At 42.6% G+C, this 26,037-nt stretch overlaps 1 protein-coding gene and 1 long non-coding RNA gene across 8 annotated transcripts in view; one reads left to right on the top strand and one right to left on the bottom strand.

The window, feature by feature from the left end:
- CNTNAP4 (contactin associated protein family member 4) overlaps positions 1–26,037 on the top strand; it is a gene marked incomplete at its 5' end in the record, with an annotated part of 260,718 nt that overhangs the window by 45,760 nt on the left and 188,921 nt on the right. For all 7 annotated transcript variants that reach the window (XR_014516919.1, XR_014516920.1, XM_083464785.1 and 4 more), the window contains one exon: positions 4,915–5,025. Coding sequence is in view for 3 of the 7 variants with exons in the window: in XM_083464785.1 (XP_083320911.1) it covers positions 4,915–5,025 (111 nt within the window). The remainder of the gene's footprint in view (positions 1–4,914; positions 5,026–26,037) is intronic.
- On the bottom strand, positions 4,822–25,330 carry LOC310688511. Its single transcript, XR_014516990.1, has 4 exons — positions 25,275–25,330; positions 9,624–9,764; positions 8,477–8,686; positions 4,822–5,096 (listed from the first exon to the last, which is right to left on the bottom strand). It is a non-coding gene; the product is annotated as an uncharacterized lncRNA (long non-coding RNA).

Below are 26,037 nucleotides of genomic sequence, written 5' to 3'. Positions count from 1 at the left end.
AGGGCTTGCCGATCGTAAGGTCAGTGGTTCGAATCCCCACAACGGGGTGAGCTCCCGTTGCTCGGTCCCTGCTCCTGCCAACCTAGCAGTTCAAAAGCACGTCAAAGTGCAAGTAGATAAATAGGTACCACTCCGGTGGGAAGGTAAACAGTATTTCCGTGCGCTGCTCTGGTTTCGCTAGAAGCGGCTTAGTCATGCTGGCCACTTGACCCGGAAAAACTGTCTGTGAGTAAACGTCAGCTCCCACGTCCTGTAAAGCGAGGCCAGCGCCACAACCCCAGAGTCGTTCGCGACTGGACTTAACTGTCAGGGGTCCTTTACCTTTACCTTTAGACATAATACACATCTGTGTGGATTCTTTCCTTTAGTCTTCCAGCATATGTAGGCTCAGGCTGAAATCATGGATGCACAAATAAGCACAGTTGATTTTGATGGAAATTCTGAATTAGCTGGGATAGGGAACTGGTGACCCTGCGTAAATTGCTGAAGTATGGCTCACATCATCCCTAACCAATGGCCTTCCTGCCTGGTGCTGATAGGAATGGATTCTGACAACATCTGGAGGGCCAGGTGGGATAAAAATGCAATAAATAAATAAATAAATAGAATCAAACATCATTCCTACATTGTACGACGTGATCTTAGTTTAGCTAGACTAAACAGTGCTGACAAAGTCCCAACCTAAACTTATTACTGTTATTATTTATTGTTTGTAAACTGCCCTTCATCCGTAGATCTCAGGGCAGTTCACAGTATAAAAATACAATAAAAAATACACAATAAAAACAAGAATATAAACAGCCTGAACCCACAACTCCTTACCCCATCTTGTGTTGGTCTACTCAGAAATTAGTTCCACCGAGTTAAATGATGTGTTTGTATACTGTTGTAGTCGAACAGTCCAAGTTCATGCATATATTCTCAGCAGTAAGTCTCACTGAGTTCAATGTGGCTTACGCCCACGTAAGTGCGTATACCATATACCAAATCATTTCCTCTGTAGTAATGAACGTAATTACTCCAGAGTATGTTAAAGTTAGGAAAGTGCTCATGATTCTTGCCTCTAGCATGGCCCAGAATGCATGATTTGGCAAAGCAAGAAATTCTGAGTGTAAACAGACTTCATTTTATTTGAAAGCTGCGGATGCCAACTCTCTCAAGCATCATCATAATCCTTTCTGAATTCCAAAGGAGAAAGAGCTAAATCATTTCCTCATTTTGCATCTGCAACCTTTGCCGCCATGCTGCTTGGAGAAATCTCGCGCCCGCTCTTTTATTAAATCTGCATTGAAATTACGGTAGATTGTGGAATTAGGTTTTAGATAACGTGAATGAGCCTTAATTTGGCTGATGGGCCAATATTTATTTATATGTTGATCTACACTCTCCTGTGTCTGCATTTCATCTCCCCCAGGCCTTTCCTTTTAATTGCATTTCAGCTTTTCTCCTCCCATGCAATGTTCTCTCTTCATTTCCCTCTTTTGGCTTGCTCCGCTCATTTGCAGACATCTGGTTTTTAAACTGCTACTATTATAAGTAAAGTCAATATACCGCTCCATCAGCCCCTGGCACCGCTGGTACCACAAGCAACTGTCTGCCTTCTTTCCCCCCACCCTTCTTTCCCCCTGAAGACTGCTTGAGCTAACTTTGCAACCTGTTCACTCTTCAGGCCCGAAGTCTGATAGTCTGCTTCAGCTTTTTCTGCCGCTGCTTGCAGATCAGCATCCCAATGAGCAGACACAACTTTGTGGATTGCATGCAGCCCCCTTTGTCTCTGCTTGATGCATGGCAATGATGATTTGGCTGTCAATATCACTATCCTGGGTGTCATGAATGAGCCAGCCCCCAAGGGAAGTTTGCAGCCAGCTCCCAGGGAAGGAAGTAGCCGCAAGAGAGAGGGTTAACTGCAAGACAGGAGGATTATAACCAAGAGCCAACTCTCCCCCGCCATTAGGAATGCCAACTGATAGCAGAGTTGCGGAGAGTCAGCCGGCAGCTTGCCAGCGCGCCAGTGAAGGACAAAATGAAACGAAAGCAGCTCAGAGAGTGGAAAGGACCACAGAAGTACCTTATCAGTGAATGTGGAAGGGTGGAAGCTGACCCTCTTAGCCCAAGGTCTAGGCATATGGGGGGGGGTCTTCAAGACAGAATACATCACAAGAGGAAGTACAGCTGTTTCTGGTCTCACCGGAAACACCCTCCTTAGAAGGGACAGCTTTGATTTATGGTGGATGGGTGTGCTCACCGCTCCGGTGAACTCTGGTTTTTTTTTTGCAATAAATCTTTTTAATTAACTACGCTCGTTTGTTACCAGGACTCCCTGACACGGATGCTGGTGTTTTTTAAAGATTTTTTTTTTAACTACAGCCAGGAATTTGGTTGGATATTGATATCAGTTGCGCATATCAACCTTGCTGATCTCTCTTATATTTGGCCTTATGAACCTTTCATTTCTGGCCATTCTCACTCCCATCTCTTATATTGTTTTGAAATGACAAATCAATTCCTCTTCACTGAGGGATCGCGTTGCGATCGGATCCCTGAGCACCCACCACCACCCTGTGTGGGCAAGGCTAATCTCTGCTTCACTCTGGTTGGTGGCTTTCCGAGTCACTTAGGCCCTAAAGCCAATCGCTTGGCTTGGGGGGTGGCTGGGAAACCCTTATTATACCTTGCACATTGTTTGCTGGTTCTCTTGCCTTTGTGCAGCAGATCCCCTTCCCACCCTCCCTTTACTTAGGTTTGTCTGGCCTTGCTATGGACATTGTTGGTCCCCTGTTTTGCAATGGGGGCCCGGTAGGAATTTTTCCAAACTGGAGGAGCCATTTGGTTTTTGCCTACCATGTAGCAACTGTCACAATTTTGTAAGGATTGAAGAAGAAGAAGAAGAGTTTGGATTTGATATCCCGCCTTTCACTCCCTTTAAGGAGTCTCAAAGCGGCTCACATTCTCCTTTCCCTTCCTCCCCCACAACAAACACTCTGTGAGGTGAGTGGGGCTGAGAGACTTCAGAGAAGTGTGAGTGGCCCAAGGTCACCCAGCAGCTGCATGTGGAGGAGCCGAGAAGCGAACCCGGTTCCCCAGATTACAAGACTACCGCTCTTAACCACTACACCACACTGGCTCTGGCAGTTAGTCCCTTAATTGTCAGGGGTCCCTTTACCTTTATTAAGATAAATTCAATAGTGTAAATAAGTTTTGATGGATGCAATAATGGAATACTGAATGGTATAGTTTTTGTAAAATATGCAGGGATTTATGATATGCAAAATGAACCGTGGAAAGAGAAGAAGGGAAGTCAATCATATTTTAAGGATGCAAAATGAGTAATTTAAATTGTAAAACAGAAAAATTAATAAAAATTATATATATATAAAGAAGCTGATGGCTCTAGCTTTGTATTCATTTGAATGCCAACTAATTGGCCACCACTGGAAACAGAATACTGGGCTACTTCATTCGCAGTTCTTACACTGTTCTTCCAAAAGGTCTTGTACCGAGGAAAATCCCAGCAGACTCTGTGCACCCTAGGTAAACAGCCACAAAATGAGGCTACCCAAATAACGTGAATATAGGAATTCAGCGTAAATATGAAAACTCTGCATGCATACTGATTTGCATGACCACAACCCCTCTACGGAGAACAAAGGTGCTTGAAACCCCTTTGTGCAGATATTGAGAACTATTAGTGCTGGTTCTTTCACATCAGGATTTCTTGTACGGATATAATTGTTTTCGTTTTTCCTAGCTCCCTAAGAAATTATTGCTTTGGATAGGATGCTCAATGAATTAGAATTAATTCTTTCTTTAAAGGCAGATGTGATATTATAAACCCTTATAGCTTCACTGAACACATCCCTTGGTAGAAGGCAAGATTCAGCATTGATCCTCTTTTACTCTGCTGAGTGCAACCAAAGAGACTGTTCTTGACCCATCCAGCACTATTTATTGGACCTATTGGTTACCTTTCCAACAGAGAAGTTTTACATAATTTTCTTGCTTTTACTAAACAGCAAATGCCAGCAGGGCATAATCAGGGCAACATTTCCTGGCCTTTTTCTCTCTGTTTCCATTCAGTTTTCTTTCAGCTAAAACTAGAGCAGCTATTGATTCTCAATTTATTTTTATTTTATTTTTTGCAGATATAAATGGAGAAAGAATGCTTGTCCTGTTTAGCAATCAGGCTGGAAAAGGATTTAACATCCTGAAATATTGATTAGAATCTGCTTGCTTATGCGTCATTGATTGGGAATGGCTGCTAAATCCCCTTTTCTGAAACACTGTTGCTGCTTTGTGTTAAAAGCCCAAGACTTGCATACTAATAATTGCCTGATAATGATTTCATGTTCCTTCTACATCACAAACATTACCTCCCCCCCCCCACAAAAAAACAACCACCCTGGCAGAACAAAAAAGACCACTTAGCTGAGTACCTCATCTATTCTTAATGCAGGCTTTTCTTTTTACAAAAATTCTCTAGAGATAGCTGTTCGTTGAAAGTGTGATAGCACTTTAACACCTAACGATATATATGGCATATGTGCAGGGCATTGCTGGGTGTTATTCAAGCTGAAGCTGAACTAGCAGGTGTCAATTGTTCTGGTCGTAAATAATAGCTAGTAAGCTCCCGTCCATTTATCAAGTCTGTCTTCAAAGCTAAGTTAGAACAAGGGGCACTGAAAGAGTCAGAGAATCCAGTAAATTACACCATGGTAATCTGATGAAATATTGATCAAATACAAAGTGCCGGCTCAGGACTGGAACTTATAATAGACCCAAGACACACACTGTGGGGACGTGATCAGAAAAGTACAAGGTCAATTCTGATGTTTGCCAGTGTTCTGTTTTAGTTATGGTTTTCAGCGGTCCTTGTTTAAGTGTGCGAGCCTGATGCATGATGTTTTTCTCTGACAGATAATTGTCACAATCAGCTGGTGTCTGCCTTGCCTCAATCATCGTTCAGTAGTTCAACGGAGCTGTCCAGTAGTCACAGCCCAGGATTTGCAAGGCTTAATCGAAGAGACGGTAAGGATTCTCACTTCATTGCTGTATGTTGGCCAAAGAGGACAAATGAACAGTATGGTGTCTTGTGTAGACTGCAAAATAGGAAGAACACATTTGTCAATATTTTCTATTTTGTTTGTGTGGTTGAGGCATATACCAATATATATTTTTTTTATGAACCAGACATTTATTATCCAGTGTTAGTTTACTTTGCCAAGCACAGAGCATGAAACTAGAATACTGTTCAAATGCATGGGACCAGATCACCACTTATTTTTAATATTAATGGTTGGTAGGCCAATCAGAATGGTAATGATATACTAATGCAAACTGCCTGGGATTATATAAGCCTCCTTAATTTGTAAGTTTAAAAATTGGAAAGGCGTGACATACAAGTTGTTTGGAGTATTTTGCTGTTTGCTTGCCCCTCTCTTCCCTCACATGCACAGCTCAATGAATATCTGGTTTGATCAATCCATTGTTTGCCATATGCGTCTGAATTTGGATAACTCTAATTTGGTCAAAACCTCTCCATTCTGAAGGAAATCAGCCCTGAGTGCTCACTGGAAGGACAGATCCTGAAGCTGAGACTCCAAGACTAAACGACTAAACAACAACAGTTTGGTCAAAGCACGATCACAAAGCTGGGCTTTATCCTTTTATGTGACCCTGATATGCAGGGGCAAACTATGATCAGACTGTAGTTTGTCACATTTGGACACAATGTCAAGTGCTGGTTTGCATGTGAAACTAATCCACCCAAAAATATTGTAATATTTGAGTGTCTAGGTATATTTCCTGATGATGAATTCTGGAGGGGTAGGTAACTGTAGGCAGACTTCATTCATCTACAGTGAAGGTAACAACTTGCTGGAGAAAAGTCCTAACCAGAATTAGTGTGGAGATAAATACTCTAAATGTCTCAAAGGGTCACATATCTGTAAAGTAGCAGTTGCGTGCTGGTGAAGGGCACGAGAGGACGGCTTCCTGGCCACGTCACAGTTTACGTTTCCCATGGCCATGCCTCCCGCTGGTGTTGTTTGGTCAGAGGGGCCACACCTGGGCAGGACCCTACCCAGCTCCGCCAACATGGCCCAGACAGTGATGAAGGGGGCGTCAATCACTGCCCTGATGCCCGGCTGCAACGCTGTCCACCAAAAAAGCAGAGCGGATTTGGAGAAAGAGCAGAAGCAATGCTCCCACAGGGTCACGGTTTTACTCCATTAGTAGAAAATAACCCATAAACATGTCACTTGGTAGGGTAGAGTCAGCGGTGTGGCAGAGCGGGGGCATAACACGCCAGCCCAGTCCTTGCAACCAGTGCCACTGGAGCGGCTCGGGGCTGGCAGGGCAGCAAAGGCCGCATGGCTGTTGCATCCTCCTCATGCCTCCCTGCCCGTCCTGAACCGCTTTGCGATGAGAGGCATCCCCCAGAAAAAAACCTGCCCAGGATCATTGCCCTGGCAGTCCCTTCCTCCACACTACACCCCTGGGTGGATTCGTAATGCTACCTTCATAAGAACATAAGAAGAGCCTGCCGGATCAGGCCAATGGCCCATCTAGTTCCTTTTCCTTTATACTTTAATGTCACTTGTACAACTTGTATACAGGTGAGATTACACCAGCACCCCCAACTCAGCTCTCTTAGTCTTAATTCCCCTTGTTTACTGACGCACACCCACCAAACCTGAAAGTCTGTGACCTGAAGCATCTGTAACCCGAGGTACCACTGTATTTGTAATATTCATGATGAAAAAAGTTATTGTATCCTCGTTTAATCCTCTTTTTGTATTAGCATTTGTTGAACTGGTGTGAAGATTTTGGGGGAGAGGGAAGGAGGGTTGGGTGAAGAAGGAAAGGATGTAAGGAGAATTCTTGCGTGGAAGAGTCAAGAAAGAAACGTTAGAATCCCAAATAAACGATTAGTAAAAGAAAAAGGTATAATGGCACAGACACAGACCACTGCATATTAATATCCACGGAGACAAAGACCTCAGCACATTCAGAATTAAAATCATTAAATGCTATTCCCCCTCCCCCCTCATAATTGCCAGAATGATCAAGCCTTCAGCTGAGTCACCTCTCTAAATATTTCTCCAAACATTAATTATATAGCTCATCCTCTGAATGAATTTTATTATGTTCTGCCTTTGATATCTATATGATTAAATATTTAAACATGAATATAAGTGGAAGCAATTTCAGATGATATGCTCCCCCTGTCTGATTGCACTGCAGACTTTGGATAGTCCATTGCATTGGATAATAATCTTGAAGCTCTTTAACTGCATCTATAGGGAGAATTGTGAGCAACACGTTGTCGTCCAGAGAACTCTACAGAAAGCAGAAAATGCTATTTGCAATGTATGGGTGAATTTGAAACGTAATTGCATTTTGTCGGTGCATTTTTTCTCTAGTAGGTGTCCTGATCAGGTTTCCAAATTAATTACTAATCTAGTTTCACAGCTGGAATTCTTCAAATAAGGTCAAAGTTTTAAAAACAGTTCAGTAAGGAATTGCAAAATGTTTATCATGCAGGGTACAGAAACGTCAGCTACGAGTTGTGCAGACAAAGCCTAGATGCATATACGTGCCGGGGAACTGAATGTATATAGTCTGGTAGCAACAAGACAGATCTCAGGCAGATGAAGCTATTAGCCTGATCCTTGCTGCTCTGCCGCATTACCCAAATAATGAAATAATGACCAGAAAGTTCTATGGCAGTTTACCAGTCCACCTTTTGTCAGGCAAACTGGATAGCAAACAATATGATGGCTGATTTAGCAATGAGCTGAGTTGCTGGTTCAGTCTCACTGTCACTCAAACATAAGTCTGTTCCATCCTGTTGCATATCATAAGAACCCTGTTTGTTCCATTGTGTGCTATTTCATCCCTTTGGGTGCATTTTGTGACCCAACCCACCATAAAGGGACATGGAACTTGAAATGGGCTAAACTAGGGCCTCTTATATTGATAACATCTGTAGGGGAAATGAGAAGTTTGGGAAACTAATATTACCCTTGGGGAAGCCAACCCCTTAAGGTAAAGGTAAAGGTAAAGGGACCCCTGACCATTAGGTCCAGTCGCAGATGATTCTGGGGTTGTGGTGCTCATTTCGCTTTATTGGCCGAGGAAGCTGGCATACAGTCATGTGGCCAGCATGACTTAGCCACTTCTGGCGAACCAGAGCAGTGCACAGAAACGCCGTTCCCGCTGGAGCGGCTGGACCTATTTATCTACTTGCCTTTTGACGTGCTTTCGAACTGCTAGGTTGGCAGGACCTGGGACTGAGCAACAGGAGCTCACCCTGTCAAAGGGATTCGAACCGCTGATCTTCTGATCGGCAAATCCTAGGCTCTGTGGTTTAACCCACAGTGCCACCCGTGTCCCATAAGCTTATTTCATTTTCACAACATTTCCCAAACTTACCCCTTACCCATGGCAAAAGGCATGACCTAACCTTGAGTCTTACCTTACAGGAAACAGAAGTCTTCCTGCCCTTAACATTTCCTATGACTCCAGTCAGGTGTGGTAGGCTAGCCTCAAGGAAGTTCCATGTCGAGTTTAAGGCCGTTCCTTCCACTTTCATGACTTTTCCTTATGATGTAAAAGGTACATCTGGAACTATAGTGGAATATATTGCAAGTTTCGTTTCCATGTTTCCGGTGGGTGGGTAGGGGACCTGCTTGAAAATAATACGAAAATGATTCCTAAATTTGTTCTATATTCCACCATGGCTCCACTCTGGTTCCACAAGTGGTTTTTTCATTTGCTGCAAGCTCAGATATAATGTGGAAATTAACAGTTTGGGAAATGTTGTGAAAATGAAATAAGCTGTCATGTGAATTCAGCCTAAGGGACCCACAAGCCAGGGCATCTAGTCTCCGGAAAAATACCGTTCGTAGCCAAAGGTGCCAATGGATGCTCAAATGTCCCCTTAAAGGTAAAGTAAAGGGACCCCGACCATTAGGTCCAGTCGTGTCCGACTCTGGGATTGCGGCGCTCATCTTGCTTTATTGGCCGAGGGAGCCGGCGTACAGCTTCTGGGTCATGTGGCCAGCATGACTAAGCCGCTTCTGGCGAACCAGAGCAGTGCACAGGAATGCCGTTTACCTTCCCGTCAGAACGGTACCTATTTATCTTCTTGCACTTTGACATGCTTTCGAACTGCTAGGTTGGCAGGAGCAGGGACTGAGCAATGGGAGCTCACCCCGTCGCAGGGATTCGAACCGCTGACCTTCTGATTGGCAAATCCTAGGCTCTGTGGTTTAACCCACATCGCCACCCGTGGACCCACATTAATTCTTCCTAGGCATCCTGCCCACAATGTGACCAAATTAACCTATCAGCACCCATCCATGCACGTTTACTGCCCCCAGCCTTCAGTACAGAGTAGGTGAAGGAACCTCTCCAACTCAATCTATTTCAGACTGGAAATTCTGTTCACTGGTGGGCTGGGCAGATGCAAGGCTGCCAAGGAGGATGAATGGGGTATGGTGAAGCTTGAACTGCAATTGTGGCTCTTGGGCTGCAGTGCTGTGCTGCTGGAGGGAGTGGACATGTGCAAATAAAACAGACATTTCCCCATGCTTTCCAATGCATTCACCTGTAAAACCCACCTGTTGTATGCAGCTTTTAAACAAAACACACTTTTTTGCATGTGCATCTGCACTTGAAAAATCTGGAGAAATGTTTAATGTGATGGAAAATTGAGTTGCAATCCACAAGCAAGGTTGGGAGTGTCGGACCGGATCAGTTCACTGCAAAAAGTAAACCAAACAAAAATTATTTCTCCATCCCAAAGCTGGCTTTATATAACTGCAGCCCTCAGGCTTTGTTCCTCAGTCTGAGCATCTAATCGGAGAAAGTGGGTGCTTTAGAGACTCCTATGGCCTGCCTCGCTCCCTTGTGGAATATGACCATCTGTTTGTACTGAAACATAGGCAGCTGTGTTATACTGAGTCAGATCACTGATCCATCCACCTCTGTATTGTCTACGCAGGTTGGTAATGGCTCTCCAGGCCTTTAGGCTTGTCCCTGGATATGTCAGGGAGGTGGGGGGAGGTGTTTGTTTGCCCCAGAACATTGGTATCACTTTAACTTACTGCGTTCCATCATACCTCTCCTCCCTTTCGTCTGTTGCCCATAGGCTGGCCTTCACCAAAGCGAGGTTTAACGTTTTTCCCTCCAATGTCCTGAGACATAGATTCTCAAAGGGACAAGCCTCCACCATGTGCGAATGTGATAAGGAGACGCCGGAGTCGCTTCAGCACATTATGTTCACTTGCCCCTTGTTCAATGTGCCACGGGCAAATTTGTTGGGATCAATCATACAGAAGCTAGAGGGTACCCCACCAAAATTCCACCTTGCCCAAATCTTGCAGGATAAGGATATCCATACGACCCTGAAAGTGGCTAGGTTTCTTACCCAAAAGCGCTGCCAAGGAGCACTACAAGCTAATTAAGGCGCAGTATGTCATTCCATCTTACAGTATTTTATTGTTATAGTGGTGTTTTAGCGGCTGTTTTTTCCCACGTGCACAAGCTGTTATTTATGTCTTGTTTTTATCTGTATGGGCCTATGGCCGTAATAAATAATTTGATTTGATTTGATATCTCAGGGACTGGACCTGGGACTTTATGCATTCATAGTACACTTTTTATCACAGAATTAGATCCTCTGCCGCTGGCCCTTCAACCTTCCCATTCTTGCCTATCTCAGACCATGCTACCTGCTCCTGGACACTTGGTCTACTATAGTTGGAGACTGGCCTGTGTGCTTAACCTTGCCTAGATTGAATCAGAAGAATCTTTCTTTGCATCAGCCACTAGCCATAGCAATAAAATAAAATACAATGTACTGAAGATAGAGATAAAAACTTAACTATACAAAATACATTTTGGAGGTTTACATCAATAATCAAATAATAGATCTCATTCTAATTGACCCCGCTAAAAACCTTGCAGTTTTTGCTGTCACCCAATCACTTTGATCTGCTAAAAGAAAGGACACAGTAGCAATCGTTGAGTGACCTGGCATGGACAGTAGTAGAGGGGTAAGAACTGCACTCCTCGAATCTTTATAAACAGTGCAAGCCAGAAGTACATGAGCCACTGACTCCATACTGCCATCTCCACATGGACATAATTTTTTTCCAGTGGAATTTTTTTGAAATTGACTCTCAAGTACAGCCGAAGGCAGTATATTCTATCTTGTGAAAGTGAAAGCGTGTCTGCATTTTGGAATTGTCAAATTTTGCCAGTAGGAAGCCGAAGTGTCAAAATGACTAGGTGGAAAAAAATAATACCATGGACAACATTTCTTCATGGTGGCCAAATTATTCTGTCACTCAATATCATATAGGTGCTGTCTAAATAAATTATTGGATAACTGATGAAGCTATGCTATTTGACCACTCCAATTAGCTATTTGCTCCACTGGAATCTAACAGTGAGTACAACTTATTCATACAATGGCTTTGTCCAGAAGGCCTGATCCATGTGCAAGTTGGGCATAGAGCTAGAAGGCACAATCTTACTTTTTCATTTCTCCAGACATTTTGTGCATGAAGAGGACTAATATAAGTGTATAAAGAATAAGTACAAAAAGAAGAAGCAGAGTTGAGTGCCATCTACGTTTATGGAGAAGTGTTGGCACATGGGTTTTATTTACATCAGTTACCTAATTCTTACCCATTCCTGCACTTTCATAGCTGCCTGTATTTATGCAAAGGAAGGCAGCTGAAGTGGATTGCAAGGGCTAACAAAATATCCACACAACTCCTGTGTGCAGTTACACTTGCAGAGAATTCAGTTCTATATGCTCATAGAATTCAGTTCCATGAAGTGCTGTTGAAACCAGGAATCGGGGGGCGGGGAATAGTTAAATGACTCCCCAAAAATCCCAAGTTCCCACCACAGCCTTGAACTAAGGCCAGGACAATGACCGTTTATGAACAAGCACCATACATGAACAACAGCAAAGAAGCTCAGAAAAGCAGTCTAGAAAATTGTAGCAATAAGTCGATACCATGTATCCTCTGTTTCCTCTGGCAATCCAATACAGTGGACACTCGGGTTGTGAACATGATCCAGGCAGGATGCACATGACACATATTCCAATGCCTAACCGTCAATGCCCAAAAGTTGTGATGAATTGCTACGAGGTAGGCGGAAAACCATGAGGCTGGTGCCAATTTACCAAATGGGTAAAAATTCCTACCAGGCCCCCTGGGCAACCAGGGAAACCAACCAAAGTCCATAGCAAGGTCAGAAGCATAGATATGGCCTAAAGGGAGGGAGGGCGGGTGATCCGTCGACTTCTGGGCGCACACTGAGGGCACAGAGCTGGCCGCTTGAATGCAGCTCAACCCTGCCCCCAAGCCAGCCCAATTGGCTGGCCTACAGGCACGGCACAGCACAGCAGCCAGGTAAGCTGACACAGGGGGCCAAAGATGCCCCCCTGCAGAAGGGGGTACTGGCTTCCGCTCACAACCCCTCGCCAATGTTAGGTGGAGAGGCTTTATGGACTCACATTTCTACATGCCAAACACTCCTATTTTGTGACATATTTGTGATGTATTGATGATGCTGTTGAAAAATGCATAATGGGAAATGGGGAGAGATTCACACAACCCCATGCTTGGGGTTCCCACTCTTTGTGTATTTGAACGTTGTTGCAACAAATAAGGATCAGGTCTACTGACTGCTGTTTTGCTTCTTTAACTTGTCTAGAGACTCCTTCTTTTGCTGACCAGAGAGACCCACGGAGACTGGCACCCCGATGAGCTGGGCAGTGGAGTAAATCCCTGCACCCCAGGATTCCCCCCCCCCTTATCGGTGCTGTATATGAATATATGCATTTATAAAATATACATCCACTTCATTACATTTCCCAAGTGCTGAAGAAAAACCTTCCAGCTGTAAAGTAGTCCAGGCAAGAGGGAAAGTATTCAGTTAGGCAGGTCTGAAAAGAGAACTCCGTGGATAAAAATCTCAGTCAGTCAGCAATTTAGAGATGCATTTAATTGGTCTCTAGACTGTTTAGAAAAAAGGGGGAAAGTTTTCTGCCCACCACTCAAACATAATTTTTAAACTAAAATCATTAATGTGTATTTAGGGCAAACAATTTTCAGTAAGGAACCCAGTGGCCCGTTCTATTGCGTTATATGGGGGATAGCATGGGAAGAATTGCACCAATTAGCATTTGGTCTTGAAATATTATTTAGGAAGGGAAAAGAAAAGTAGATCATAACACGGGAAAGAAAAAAAAAGGAGCTGAAACACCAGAAAGAAGTTTTTAAATATATATACAAAGTATTTAATAATACATGCATGTACTATACCACAGACCATGAAATTGCTTACAGAGATAGTTTTGATATAAAGCCCCTGAGATTCAATTCTTTTCAGTACTAAAAAGAGTTATTTATTTCATTAGGGTCACTGCTGCATGAAGCAGTCTGAGAAAGTATTTGATTGATATCCGAACTGAAGTTAACTTTGAGGAGGAGAGAGAGAGAGAAATGAGGGGAGGGGTAAAATAGAAAAGCTTTGTAAAACCACACATTATAGTACAATAATACTGTTGTTGCAGATGTGCCTGATTTACAGTTCGGGGTCGGGGGAGCCATCGGTGCAGCTGAACTGGCAAATATGTCCCTTGTATATAACATATGCAAAAGTCCGAGTGAGAATAGGATCTCGCAAGGTACTCTGCCTTCCATAGCAGCTGTAGTGATCAAGGAATGTTAGGGCATGGATGGGTGCACAGGTCTAAAACAGAAAGTGGATAATGAAGGGACAATAGTAAGTGTCCTTTCAGACTGCATCACGGTGTGGTACGCTGGTTTGACATCAACTGATAGGAAGTGCCTACAGAGGGTGGTGAATACAGCACAAGATATTATGGGCTGTCCCATGAATCCGCTGGATGAAATAGCGGAAGAACGTTGCCTCAGGAGAGTGAGGAAAATACTCAGGGATGATTCACACCCTGGCCGGTAATTTCTTGATCTCCTGCCCTCAGGCAGAAGACATAGAAGCATGATTAGTCGCACCAACAGGGTAAAGAACAGCTTCTATCCGTGGGCTGTTAGGCTACTGAATGAAAAGATAAGAACAGGGCAACTGACTTTCGGGTTTGATGGGTGTGAGTCAGTAAACGAGGGGAATTAAGACTAAGAGAGTTGAGTGGGGGTGCTCATGTAATCTCACTGTATACAAGTTGTACAAGTGACAATAAAGTATTTCAATTTCAATTTGTCCCTCTTCAGCAGAGAGAACTTGCTGGTATGAAAGAAAATACAGGCAACAAACCCTCTCACCCCAATTACTTGTAGCTCCAAACTGTTCTGCCTACAGCTTAAAGGCAATCTAATGCTCCCCATCACCACCCAAACTTTCTCCTTGATTCTTCCCTAAAAAAAGAATTGATGAACACACATGAACCACTGAGAATTCAATATTGGTGTGTCAGATTGTTTTCCTAGAACGGATGCTTAATTTCTTGCTAAAATATTGCTTCAGCTTTTTGTGGCTTAAAGGCCTTCTCATAAATTATCCTTCCAATCTTATCAGTTTCAGAATCTCTACTTCATGTAGGAATGGTAAGTTTGATTCCAGTTTTATGTTTAATTAACCCTCTGGAGCACCCATAAACCCATTGAAGGAAAGGAAGTATTTAATCTGAAATTCAGAAATGTAAGGCTGGTTCTCGATATACCATGTACTTTATTCAATAGAAGTGTGCCTTTGAATGAAAAATAACCAATAGTGGGGGGATTTCAGAATAATACCGAAGTGGAACCTTGGTTTTTGAGCGTCTCAGAAGCCAAACGTCTCAGAAGCCAAATGCCGAAAATCCAAAAGTAATTGCTTCCATTTCCGAACGTGCCTCAGAAGTCAATTTGCTTTTGCAGCATGTTTTTCTTTTTTCTCAATGGATTTTTCCATCCGCACATTGCTTCTTGGTTTTCAAACGTTTTGGAATTCGAATGGTCTTCCAGAAAGAATTACGTTTAGAAACCGAGGTTCCACTGTACACCATTTTCTTGAAGCGGTAACTATTTGACTGAAATACACCACCCTTTCTTTACATTTTAAATGTAGTTGTGGCAATAAATAGAGATAAGAGAATGACTTTTAATCTTTTTTTAAAAAAGCAGAAATGACTTCCACTGCTTAATCGGTGTAATCATCGGTGTCGCATGAACCAGCAAAAATGGGTAGTTAGTTCTGGGCCACCTTGAAGTGGTGGTGGTAACTTCTACTGAATAATCATCATCATTTGTGCAAAAACCCTGAGACTCGAAGAATACTTGTTTTTTTCCAGAGAATTTTTTTTGGAGGGTGCAAAATTGCAGGCAGGGACTAGGGTGACCCTGTGTTCACTTAGATTTTATTGCATTAGCCGTGTGGCCATAGCATGATATACATTGAAATAACAACATAAAATCGGGGTGGGGAGGTAAAGGTAGATATCGTCCTGGGCGGTTACTTAAAGAAAGAAAAAAAAACTGCTGAGGCTGGAGGAGGACCGTTAAAGGGTCCTTCAGCTCCTCAGATTTGTCCTAACTTGATTGTCCTTGTACAATAAGGCTACTTGGAACTTCGTTCGGTTGTGCGGCGTATCGACTGCAGCTGGGGTGTTAAGGAAGAAGTTAGTGCCATTTTCCTCTTCATCACACCATCTCGGTAATCCAACAATCAGAATCCTGCAAAAAGAGGGACACTATCCAAGGCTGGATTGGGAGATGAAGCTTATTCATGAGGGGAGTTAAAAACCGAGATCTTTCATCTGTCCAGTTGGGACAGAAGAGCATTACATGTTCCATAGTCTCCAGGGACGTGTCATTACAGGTGCATGTTCTATTTGCGATGGGAACTCTGGAATAACGACCCGACAGAACTGCTGTAGGAAAACAGTTGAGACGGGCACAAGTAAAGGCCCTTCGCTTAGCCTCCGAAGAAATTGTGAAGCAGTATAGAGGGATCCCTTCAGGGGGGTGGAATAGCTAGGGCTAGGCCTGGACACAGTCCTCTTGCATAGGAAGCTGTGTTAGAGAAGTCAAGTTGCTGTAGTTTCTTTTTAATTAGAGGTAGGGCCGCCGAGCTGATACACTCTAAGTTAAGAACAGTTTTACAATTCAAATTGAGAAGAGAGCGGAATTTGAGGTTAATTGTAGTTTTCCAAGGGGAATTATGAATATCTCTTAGGATCAGATTGGAAAAACCACCTCTAATTCGAGCATCCGATGCTAATAGGTGGAAGCTGTAGGGCTAATAGGTGGAAGCTGTAGCTCTAGGGTGACCATATTCTTGAGAAAGAGGACTGGGCCTCCGCGCATTTAATAAATGCATCGACCTGAAAGGGTAGGAGCTTGACTTCCACAGGTGGTACTCCTGCTCTGGATGATGAAACTAGGGTCATCCAGAGGCTACTTGCAGAGTATTCTGTAGCTAGATGTCAAATTAATAGCCTAGAAGACCTTTCTGAGACAAAACCACCAAACTTTTAATTATATAGCTTTAGTGCTAACCTCCTTTCCGTGTCTTCATACCAGTTGTCTGATCATCTCTAGTGATGATTTATTGTTCTGCCTCATTACCAGACAGCTGCTTGCTTCTGCTTCTGTTGCTGCTGATATTGAGCCTTGAGGAAGCATTATGTGATGGGACCAATTTCAGAAACTCCAAGTCCGTGTTGCACTTCTGCTCCCCAGGCCTCTTGCAATTTCATTTCACACGGACATCACTGACATTTTGTAAACTTGACCTTGAGAAAAAGCGGCAGGCTTAGAAGTACAAACATGTGAGAGCAATTTAGGAAGAGCTGAGAAAGAAATGACACAATAAAGCCTTGTGTTTCACATCTCACTGCACTGTTTACTATACTTCTTAAAATGATTGACTTTCCTGTTGAGGAATGAAAGATGGATTTGTATTCAAGGACGGGAGGAGTCTTTTTGCAGAGACGGAGGAGTTTTCTTTTACTGACGGAGTAGACTCTAATGACTGTATAAAAGCTTTCAAATATCTAATTGTTTCTTGAAGTGCATAACTGCCTCTTCCATTGGGAAATCTTGTGAGTGATCTTGATATTTCAGTTTTCAATTTTGCTGCCTGTCGCAGTGGCCGGCAAGTTTCCATTGTTGCCCTGTGTGATGATTTTAGCTGTTAATCTCTAGGAGAAGAAACAATCTGGTATGCATGTTTTTTCAGAGGTTGTGATGGAGCTTTTGGCTTATGCCTACAGGAACTGGGAGAATAGAAAACCCTTAGAATGCACAAATTGAGATATTCAGTAACAACACATCAGTGATGTATGCATGAAGCACATATTTTTGTGTGATGCTGTGGAGTTCTCTTCTTCTTCTTTGATCACTAGTAGCCAAGTAAGATCGTCTTCCACAAACACGGTTTTAACAGTGCGTCTGTAAGTGACTATGGAGGCCAAATCTGGATCCACACATCCTTCCACAGTGGGGACATAGGTTTCCGGGCAGGAATTGATCCGTGCCTTTCTCTTAGCGCATTTCTCCCTTTCGTACTGAGTTCAAGTGCCTTCAAAGCCCACGACACCTTTAGTAAAGGCTGTTCTCCAGTTGGAGCACTCGCAAGCCAGTGTTTTCCAGTTGTCAGTGTTTATACTATATTTTTTTTTAGATTTGCCTTGAAAGAGTCTTTAAACCTCTTTTGTTGACCACCAGCATTACACTTTCCATTTTTAAGTTCAGAATAGAGTAGTTGCTTTGGCAAACGGCAATCAGGCATCCACACAACATGACTAGTCCAACGAAGTTGATGTTGAAGAATCATTGCTTCGACACTGGTGATCTTTGCTTCTTCCAGTTCACTGGCATTAGTTCTCCTGTCTTCCCAAGTGATGTGTAAATTTTTTAGAGACACAGTTGATGGAATCTTTCGAGGAGTTGGAGATGGTGTTTATAAGTGGTCCATGTTTCACAAGCATACATTAAGGTTGGTAGTACAATAGTTTTGTAAACAAGCAATTTGGTTTCCCTGTGAATGTCCCGGTCCTCAAACACTCTGCACTTCAATTGGGAGAAAGCTGCACTGGCAGAGCTCAGGTGATGCTGGATTTCAGCATCAATGTTGGCCTTTGTGGAAAGATAATTGCCCAGGTAGGAGAAGTGATCAACACTTTCCAACATTACATCATTGAATTGGATTTGTGGCACTGCAGAGGGGTTGCTTTGTGCTTGTTGGTGCAGCACTTTGGTTTTTTGGATGTTGAGCAATAGGGCAAGCTTTTCGTAAGCTTCTGCAAAGATATTTAGGATGGTTTGGAGGTCATCCTCCGAGTGTGCACAACTACGTTGTCATCACCTTGTCAACTTGAGCATTGTGGCTTATGAACTGAGTTCATGAAGCCCCTGAAATACATCATTCACATTTATGTAAACCTGTTTATTCTAGTGGAATAGAATCTTTTGTAGCAGCTAATGGCTTGGATCGGAACAGACGTGAACAGAAGAGTTTTTTTGCCTTCTCTTTGCAGCCTCCGCTTCCCCTGAAAAAAATTATCTAGAGGATTGAGTGCCTTTCTGAGCAATACAGTAGTAAGGATGGGTGACTCTGTCAATTTTAGTTTCTTTTTAAAACAACCTCATGAAAATTCTTCAGCATTCTAATGGAAATGTATCCTAAATATATACATTTTTGCAAGCAACTTTCCATAATATTAGGGATTTATATTTGTTGTTTTCACTAAGACATGGATTTTTATGCTCACTTTCCCCTAACATCAGCATATTATTTGGTTGGGAAACTACATCATAAAATTGGTTCAAAATCCAGTTCAATGCACTTTGAACTAGATTTTAGATCAAACTGGAAATCCATGAATTGCTGGATTTTGAATCAAAATGTAAAGAATGATGCTGTGCTGCAACCTCGAACCTTCTGCACACACATCGTATTTCCACACAGTGCGATGACAAATGGAGAGTTGGCTCTTCTCCTTTCCATTTTTTGGCATTCTGCTGCAGCAGAAGACAATAATTGCTACTTTGGCAGTTTGTGCTAACGAGCTTGGAAACGTTCTGTGCCCCTGAAATTGTGAAAGAAAAGATCTGAACATCTTTGAGCATGTTTCTAAGCATAGGTGTGCAAGCACAGTGGGTAAAGCCTAATAAACAGGCATGCCTATAAACATGCCCCAAGTTAAATATACTCTAGTTTGGTCATTTGAGTAGTTTATGAGAGGTGAAAGTGGTTGCATGGGCTTTTGCTACAGAACAGCTTCACTAACAAGAAACGTGAAAACAGAAATGTTACAAGTTTTATCTAAGACGGGCAGCTTAACAGAGATGGTAAAAAGGAAATATGGAATATTCAGACAAGTTTCTCTTCTCTTCCCAATGGGAATAGCTTAGAAAATGCAAGGAGATAACAACACCTAAGAAGAGCCAGATCCAAAATTTCAGAAAATTGTGGGGTGTGAAAATTGTTATGCTTCCCATATACTCTCACGTGGGGTGAAAGAGAGAGGAAGGAACTCCAGTTTTCCTGTGGGTGACTGACACAGCAGCGCAAGAATGGCTGCAAGGTCACATGAGTTTTCTCTGCTTCACCATTCGTAGCTGGGTGGCAGGCAGAAGACACACATAATCTCCACTCCCAGCAGCTGCCTTTCTGACCCGGTTTCTTCAGTTGGAGACAATCCACTGCAGTAGCCCATGAAGCATGAAAATGTAATCTACAACACTTTCCTAACTATATGATTGAGGAATCCTCTATGATTTTTCACTTTATTATGTCCTAGATTATTTATTTTGCGCCATATGAAAACGTCTCAACCCTCAGTATCAAGTATACTCACATTTTTTAAAGTCATCCAAATTTAAAGCCAGATGAAGCATGTTGCTTCGTAGTATAATTTACTACGCTGGGAGCTAGGCAGATCAGTGACAAAGTTCATGGATATGGTTTCCCAAGGTGCCTGGAGGGTGGGGTGGACAATGACAGCAGCAGCCTGACTGGGAACTCCCTACCGCTCTTGGCCCTCTGGCATGTATTGCAGCATAAACCTACTCCTTGCCACTTGGTCATGAAGTGGTGAGTGTAGTTAGCTTTCTCTCCCTTGAAAAGTACATAAAGCTGAAGGAGGAAGTTGGAAGAGTGATGATCTTTCAGCTCTGCGTGCTTTTCAAGGCTCAGATTTATTTTCCTGGATCTGATTTTCACCCAAATCCTTTGGAAAAGCAAAGTACAGTGGTAGCTCGGGTTACAGATGCTTCAGGTTACAGACGCTTCAGGTTACAGACTCAGCTAACCCAGAAATAGTACCTCTGGTTAAGAACTTTGCTTCAGGATGACAACAGAAATCACGCGGCAGTGGGAGGCTCCATTAGCTAAAGTGGTGTCTCAGGTTAAGAACAGTTTCAGGTTAAGAACTGACCTCCAGAACGAATTAAGTTCTTAACCCAAGGTACCACTGTGTGTGGGTGTTCACACTTTGCTTCTATGTCTTAGGTGGGGGAGAGGAGATCTGATCAGGAGAAGTGGGGAACAAAATGCACTCACTCCAAAATCCAAATGCACTCACGGGTCTAAAACATTTGGCACCCTCTGATCTATGTGAGCTAACACAGCCGATATACTGTATTTTTCGCTCCATAACACGCACCTGATCATAAGGTGCACCTAGTTTCTAGTGGGGGAATTCAAGAAATTATGGCGGTTCCCTCACTGCGAGAGGCCAAGTTACAGGGAACCAGGCAGAGGGCCTTCTTGGTAGTGGCGCCCGCCCTGTGGAACGCCCTCCCATCAGATGTCAAAGCGATAAACAACTACCTGACATTCAGAAGACATCTTCTGGGAAGTTTTTAATATGTGACATTTTAGTGTATTTTTCATCTTTGTTGGAAGCCGCCCAGAGTGGCTGGGGAAACCCAGCCAGATGGGGGGGGGGAATACAAATATTATATTATATTATATATTATTATTATATATTATTATTATTATTATTATTATTATTATTATTATTATTATTATTAAAACAATATTATTTAAAAGGAGCGCGCAGCTCTTGGGGGCTTTTCCCTGCGGAGGGAGCGAAAAATACAGTAGTTGATGTGAGTTTGCTTCCCTGAACACTTTTCAAACATAGCAATTTATGGTCTAAACCTGTGCATACTTACAGTGGAACTTTCTTCCTGGCAACTTCATGTGGCAGTACTGCAGCCTTAATTTCTCTGCAAAATTGTATGAAGTAGCCCTGGGTTTTAAAATTAATTTTTAAAGACAGTCAACTAAAGTTCTATGGGATTCCTCTGTTTCTCTCACTAGTAGGCATATTTAGCAAACTAATAACTGTTGAATGGTTACTTTAAATGTAAAGGTTCATCATTGTTCCACTCCATGTGTATGTCTTTAAGGGGCCAGAGCAAGGGCCAGAGCAAGATAACGAGACCCAGCTTTACAGCTGTGTAACATAGCAGGTGCTGCTGAGTTGTATTTGATTAAGGTGTGTCAGCATCTGGGTAGAGTATATAAGGAGCAGCATCTAGCTCTCCCTTTACCCTGGGGGATGGGTTGGTGGTTGGGTCTGGTTTGTTGATGTATTTAGTGTTAATGGAGTTTTTGTTTTTCTTATTAAAACCTTCTTTAAGTTATTTTTGAGTCCTTTCTTTTTAATGCATGATCTCCCCAGCAAGCTCTCTGCAGCGTCACTATACTGCAAAAAAGCCAACATCTTTGGTTATGGGCCCAGCTGCTGAGTGGATGACTGCATATTTTTGGACTCTGAGAAAGGTTAGAAAACTCCTTCTCCTGTTAGCGTAGTTTTTGTGGGTCTGGAAGAGTTCCAGAATGGTTGACCGGGTTCCTGAAGCTGAGAAGGCTCTGGTCTTCCCACAGCTGACAGATGAGAACTATAGTTTATGGTCTTTTCGGGTGGAGGCGCTTTTGACCTCTAGAGAAGTATGGACCTATGTAACTGATGACCCTCCTGACCCTGTGACTAATGCTTGGTCGAAAGGAGATGCAAAAGCCAGGGCAATAATTAATTTGGCAGTCAGCGACCAGCAAGTAGTCTATATAAGAAATAAGAAAACTGCCAAAGAAATGTGGGACAGTCTTGCAGCAGTGCATGTTAGAAAAAAGTCAGCGTCTGCATTGACGTTTTTCAAGCAGTTGTACCAGACGAAGTTGCAGCCTGGTGGTGATTTGGCAGCACACTTGAGACGTCTGGAGGCAATACGCGGCGAGTTAATTCGAAGGGACATGGAGATACCTGATATTCAGTATGTTTTTATCATCCTTTGTTCCCTTAATGAGGACTTTGATGGTATAGCTAGCCAGATATCTGCTGTTCCACCAGCACAATTAACTGTGGAAGGGGTAACGGCAAGATTAATGGGCGAGTTGGATAGAAGGGAGGCTTGTGCCATAAGCACTCCTGTTTCCAGAAAGAATGAGGAACGCCATATGCAAACCTGTGGTGATACAACTGCATTTAAAGCTGCAAAGCGTTGTTGGTTCTGCAATAAGCAAGGACATTTTGCAAGGGACTGCAGATCCAAAAGAAAGCAAAGTACTCCCAAGCCTGTTTCTGTTCGTCAATCACGGTCGTCAGCCCAGCAGCCGGCATCGTATAGTAGAGACAGAAACGAGCCGCGAGCTTTTCACACTCGGACTACAGATCGTAAAAGAATTAAAGGTGCCAAGTGGAAGTCTTTTGTTGTCGACTCAGCAGCATCTCAGCATATCTGCAATGATCGAAGCTTGTTTATTTCTTTCGAAGAGGAAATTGGTAATGTACATTTAGCCAATTCACAAGTCTTGCAGTCACTTGGCAGGGGTACCGTTAAACTTGACTCTTTAAACATTACAATAGGGAACTGCATTTACTGCCCGTCAGTGGACAATTTATTGTCAGTAAGGTGCTTTGCCCGTCAAGGCATAACTGTGCGTTTCTTAAAGTCTATGTGTGAGTTTTTCGAAGGGAACAAACGTCTATTGTATGCCCGGGAATCTGATGGTTTATATAGACTGTATTTTCGCACCTACTCACAATCGCCTATAAATTGCAGAGCAGCACAGTCAAGCCAGGGGTTGAGGAATGTAAGACCACATTCTGGGTGTATCCACGTGGCGCACAGAATTCTGGGACACCTGAATTTTGCTGATGTAATTAAGACAAAGAATATTGTCAATGGCCTCAACTTAAAACCATGCAAATTCTTTATGCAGTGTCTATCCTGTTGCAAGAATAAGATTAAGGTTGCACGTAAGGGTAGGTGCTCAGATAGGAAAGTAACTGAGCCATTTGAGCGTGTACATTGTGATTTAGTTGGGCCACTCCCACCCTCATTAGGAGGTTCTAAGTACTGGCTTACTCTCACAGACCAGTATAGTAGATATTGTTGGACTTATGCAATAGCTGAGAAGTCCCAAGCATTTGAGAAGTACAAGGTTTTTTGCAACTGGGTAAAAACGCACTTTAACAAACCTATTAAGAACCTGTTTTCTGACCGGGGTGGGGAATTTGTTTCTGAGGATTTTGAGAAATTCCTGGAAGCGCAGGGGACTACTCATGAGTTATCTTGCCCCCGAAGTCCCTGGCAAAATGGGCTTGTTGAAGTTGTGCAGCGTGACCTGCAGGCAGGGGTTAAAACTTATCTGCATGATGCTAATCTGCCCAAAGTCTTTTGGGCTGAAGCACTCAATGCCTTTTGTTATGTTAGAAATCGCAGTTATCATTCTGGTTTAGATGTCACCCCCTATGAGAAGTTGTTTAAAAAACGCCCTAATCTGAAATACCTACGTATTTGGGGTTCAGATGTAATTATGCATTATCCCGCTAAGCAGAAATTGGGTGAACGTAGTGTTCAGGGAAAATTAATGGGCTACCAGCAGGGGGCGTACAGAATTTACATACCAGCAACTGGCAAATTTCATATTACCAGAAGCATGATACAAACTGTAAATTGGAATGGAGTTGCTGTTTTCCAAGATACTGATGGTATAAATGATACTGAGGAAGAAGAGGAAGAAGCAGCAGCAGCAGCAGCAGCAGGGAATAATAATGATTCTGAATTAATGGGGAAAGACAAAAAGCCTGTTGAAACTGATAATTTGTTTGATGATTTAAAGTCACAGGCATCTGAGGGGAGGTTAGATTCTCTTGAGTTTTCTGACCGTGAGCTTAGCCTACAGGCACCTCTTCAGTCTGACAATGATAATTTACAACCTGAAACTAGTAGTTCACTGAGTCCCATTAAGTCTGAGGAGTCTGACTCTCCTTCCGGACTGAGACGTTCAGATAGAAAGAGGCAGAAGCCACAACGTTTCGCAGATGAACATTCGAATACTGTGTATGCCAATAAGGCGGTTTTTGAACCAAAAAGCTACAGTGACGTTCAGAATTTACCTAAGCACCAAGCTGTAAATTGGTATAAAGCTATGAACTCTGAGATAGCTTCTTTAAAAGAGCATAACACTTGGTCTCTTGTACCACAAACCCCAGATATGAGACTTATTGATTCAAAATGGGTTTATAGAGTTAAGGTACAAGGCAAGACTAGTTGCTAGGGGCTTTCAACAAATTCCAGGAGATTATGATTTGTGCTATTCACCAAGTGAAAAATATGAAACAGTTAAGCTTTCGTTAAAAGATGCATCACAATGTGGAAAAGCCCACTATGCAATGTTTCTCTGCTCTTAAGAGAGTGGTAATGTACCTTAAACATACCAAACATTATAGGTTGCAGTTTACAAGAAGCACTTCCAAAGGTTACACATGAAAAAACATGTACAAAGTATGTTTTATGTTTTTGTTCCACAATGATGAACCGCAGGGGAAATGTTGAATGGTTACTTTAAATGTAAAGGTTCATCATTGTTCCACTCCATGTGTATGTCTTTAAGGGGCCAGAGCAAGGGCCAGAGCAAGATAACGAGACCCAGCTTTACAGCTGTGTAACATAGCAGGTGCTGCTGAGTTGTATTTGATTAAGGTGTGTCAGCATCTGGGTAGAGTATATAAGGAGCAGCATCTAGCTCTCCCTTTACCCTGGGGGATGGGTTGGTGGTTGGGTCTGGTTTGTTGATGTATTTAGTGTTAATGGAGTTTTTGTTTTTCTTATTAAAACCTTCTTTAAGTTATTTTTGAGTCCTTTCTTTTTAATGCATGATCTCCCCAGCAAGCTCTCTGCAGCGTCACTATACTGCAAAAAAGCCAACAATAACAGGCATCTGCAGAAACTTGAATATGCAGTAAATATTATGACTTTTTTACTTACAGTGTGTTCTGCAATTTCAGCCCTGCTGAGTGCTGTCCATTATAATTTGTCATTAAGCCTAAGAGGCTATAATGATCTGTGGAAGAGGATCCAAGTATGTATATGGGCACAATTTTCAAATGTAGTGCAGTCAAACATGGCCTGCTTGCTAGTGCATTAGTTATGTAACAGTTGCAATAAAGTTGGTGCTACATAATGCAAATATAAGTCCATGAAAATTCTCATTTGGCATTTGAAGTTGGCTGATTTAATTCCATAAACATAACGGCATTTGAGGAAATCACAAAAGGGGAACTGGAGGATTATCCAGCATTATGAGAAGCGAAATAATGGCAGGGAGTGTGGGAAGAGTATGTGCTCTGGTGTGAGAAAAGTAACGTCATTTTAATTCTAGCTTTCATCGCTGCTTGCGGAAAGTTTGGTGAAAAAACATGAAATAAAGATAAAAGCTAATTCTCATTATCTTTATGGATGCATTATGCATATGGAAAATTTAACCCCTCCAAATAGCAGCCGTATCGGTTATGGAAATCAAGCAAGTTGCAATGATATTTGCTAGAGTTACATTAGTCTAGCTCAATTGCATTTTCTATTACGCTTTTAGCATGATCTATCAATACAGTGACTTTGACGAGATTCATACTACTGCTGGTGGCAAGTTAAAATTGGCTAGCCAGAAGTACATTCTATTTATCCCATTTCTCAGCTCCCTTGGACTGCTTACTTTAATGCTTTTTCTCAGCCAGAAGGGTTTCTTTATTAA

This window comes from Podarcis liolepis, assembly GCF_965112155.1.
Source record: "Podarcis liolepis genome assembly, chromosome: 11".
In the NCBI taxonomy this organism is placed as follows: domain Eukaryota; kingdom Metazoa; phylum Chordata; class Lepidosauria; order Squamata; family Lacertidae; genus Podarcis; species Podarcis liolepis.
This window is presented reverse-complemented; position numbering and strand designations above follow the sequence as displayed.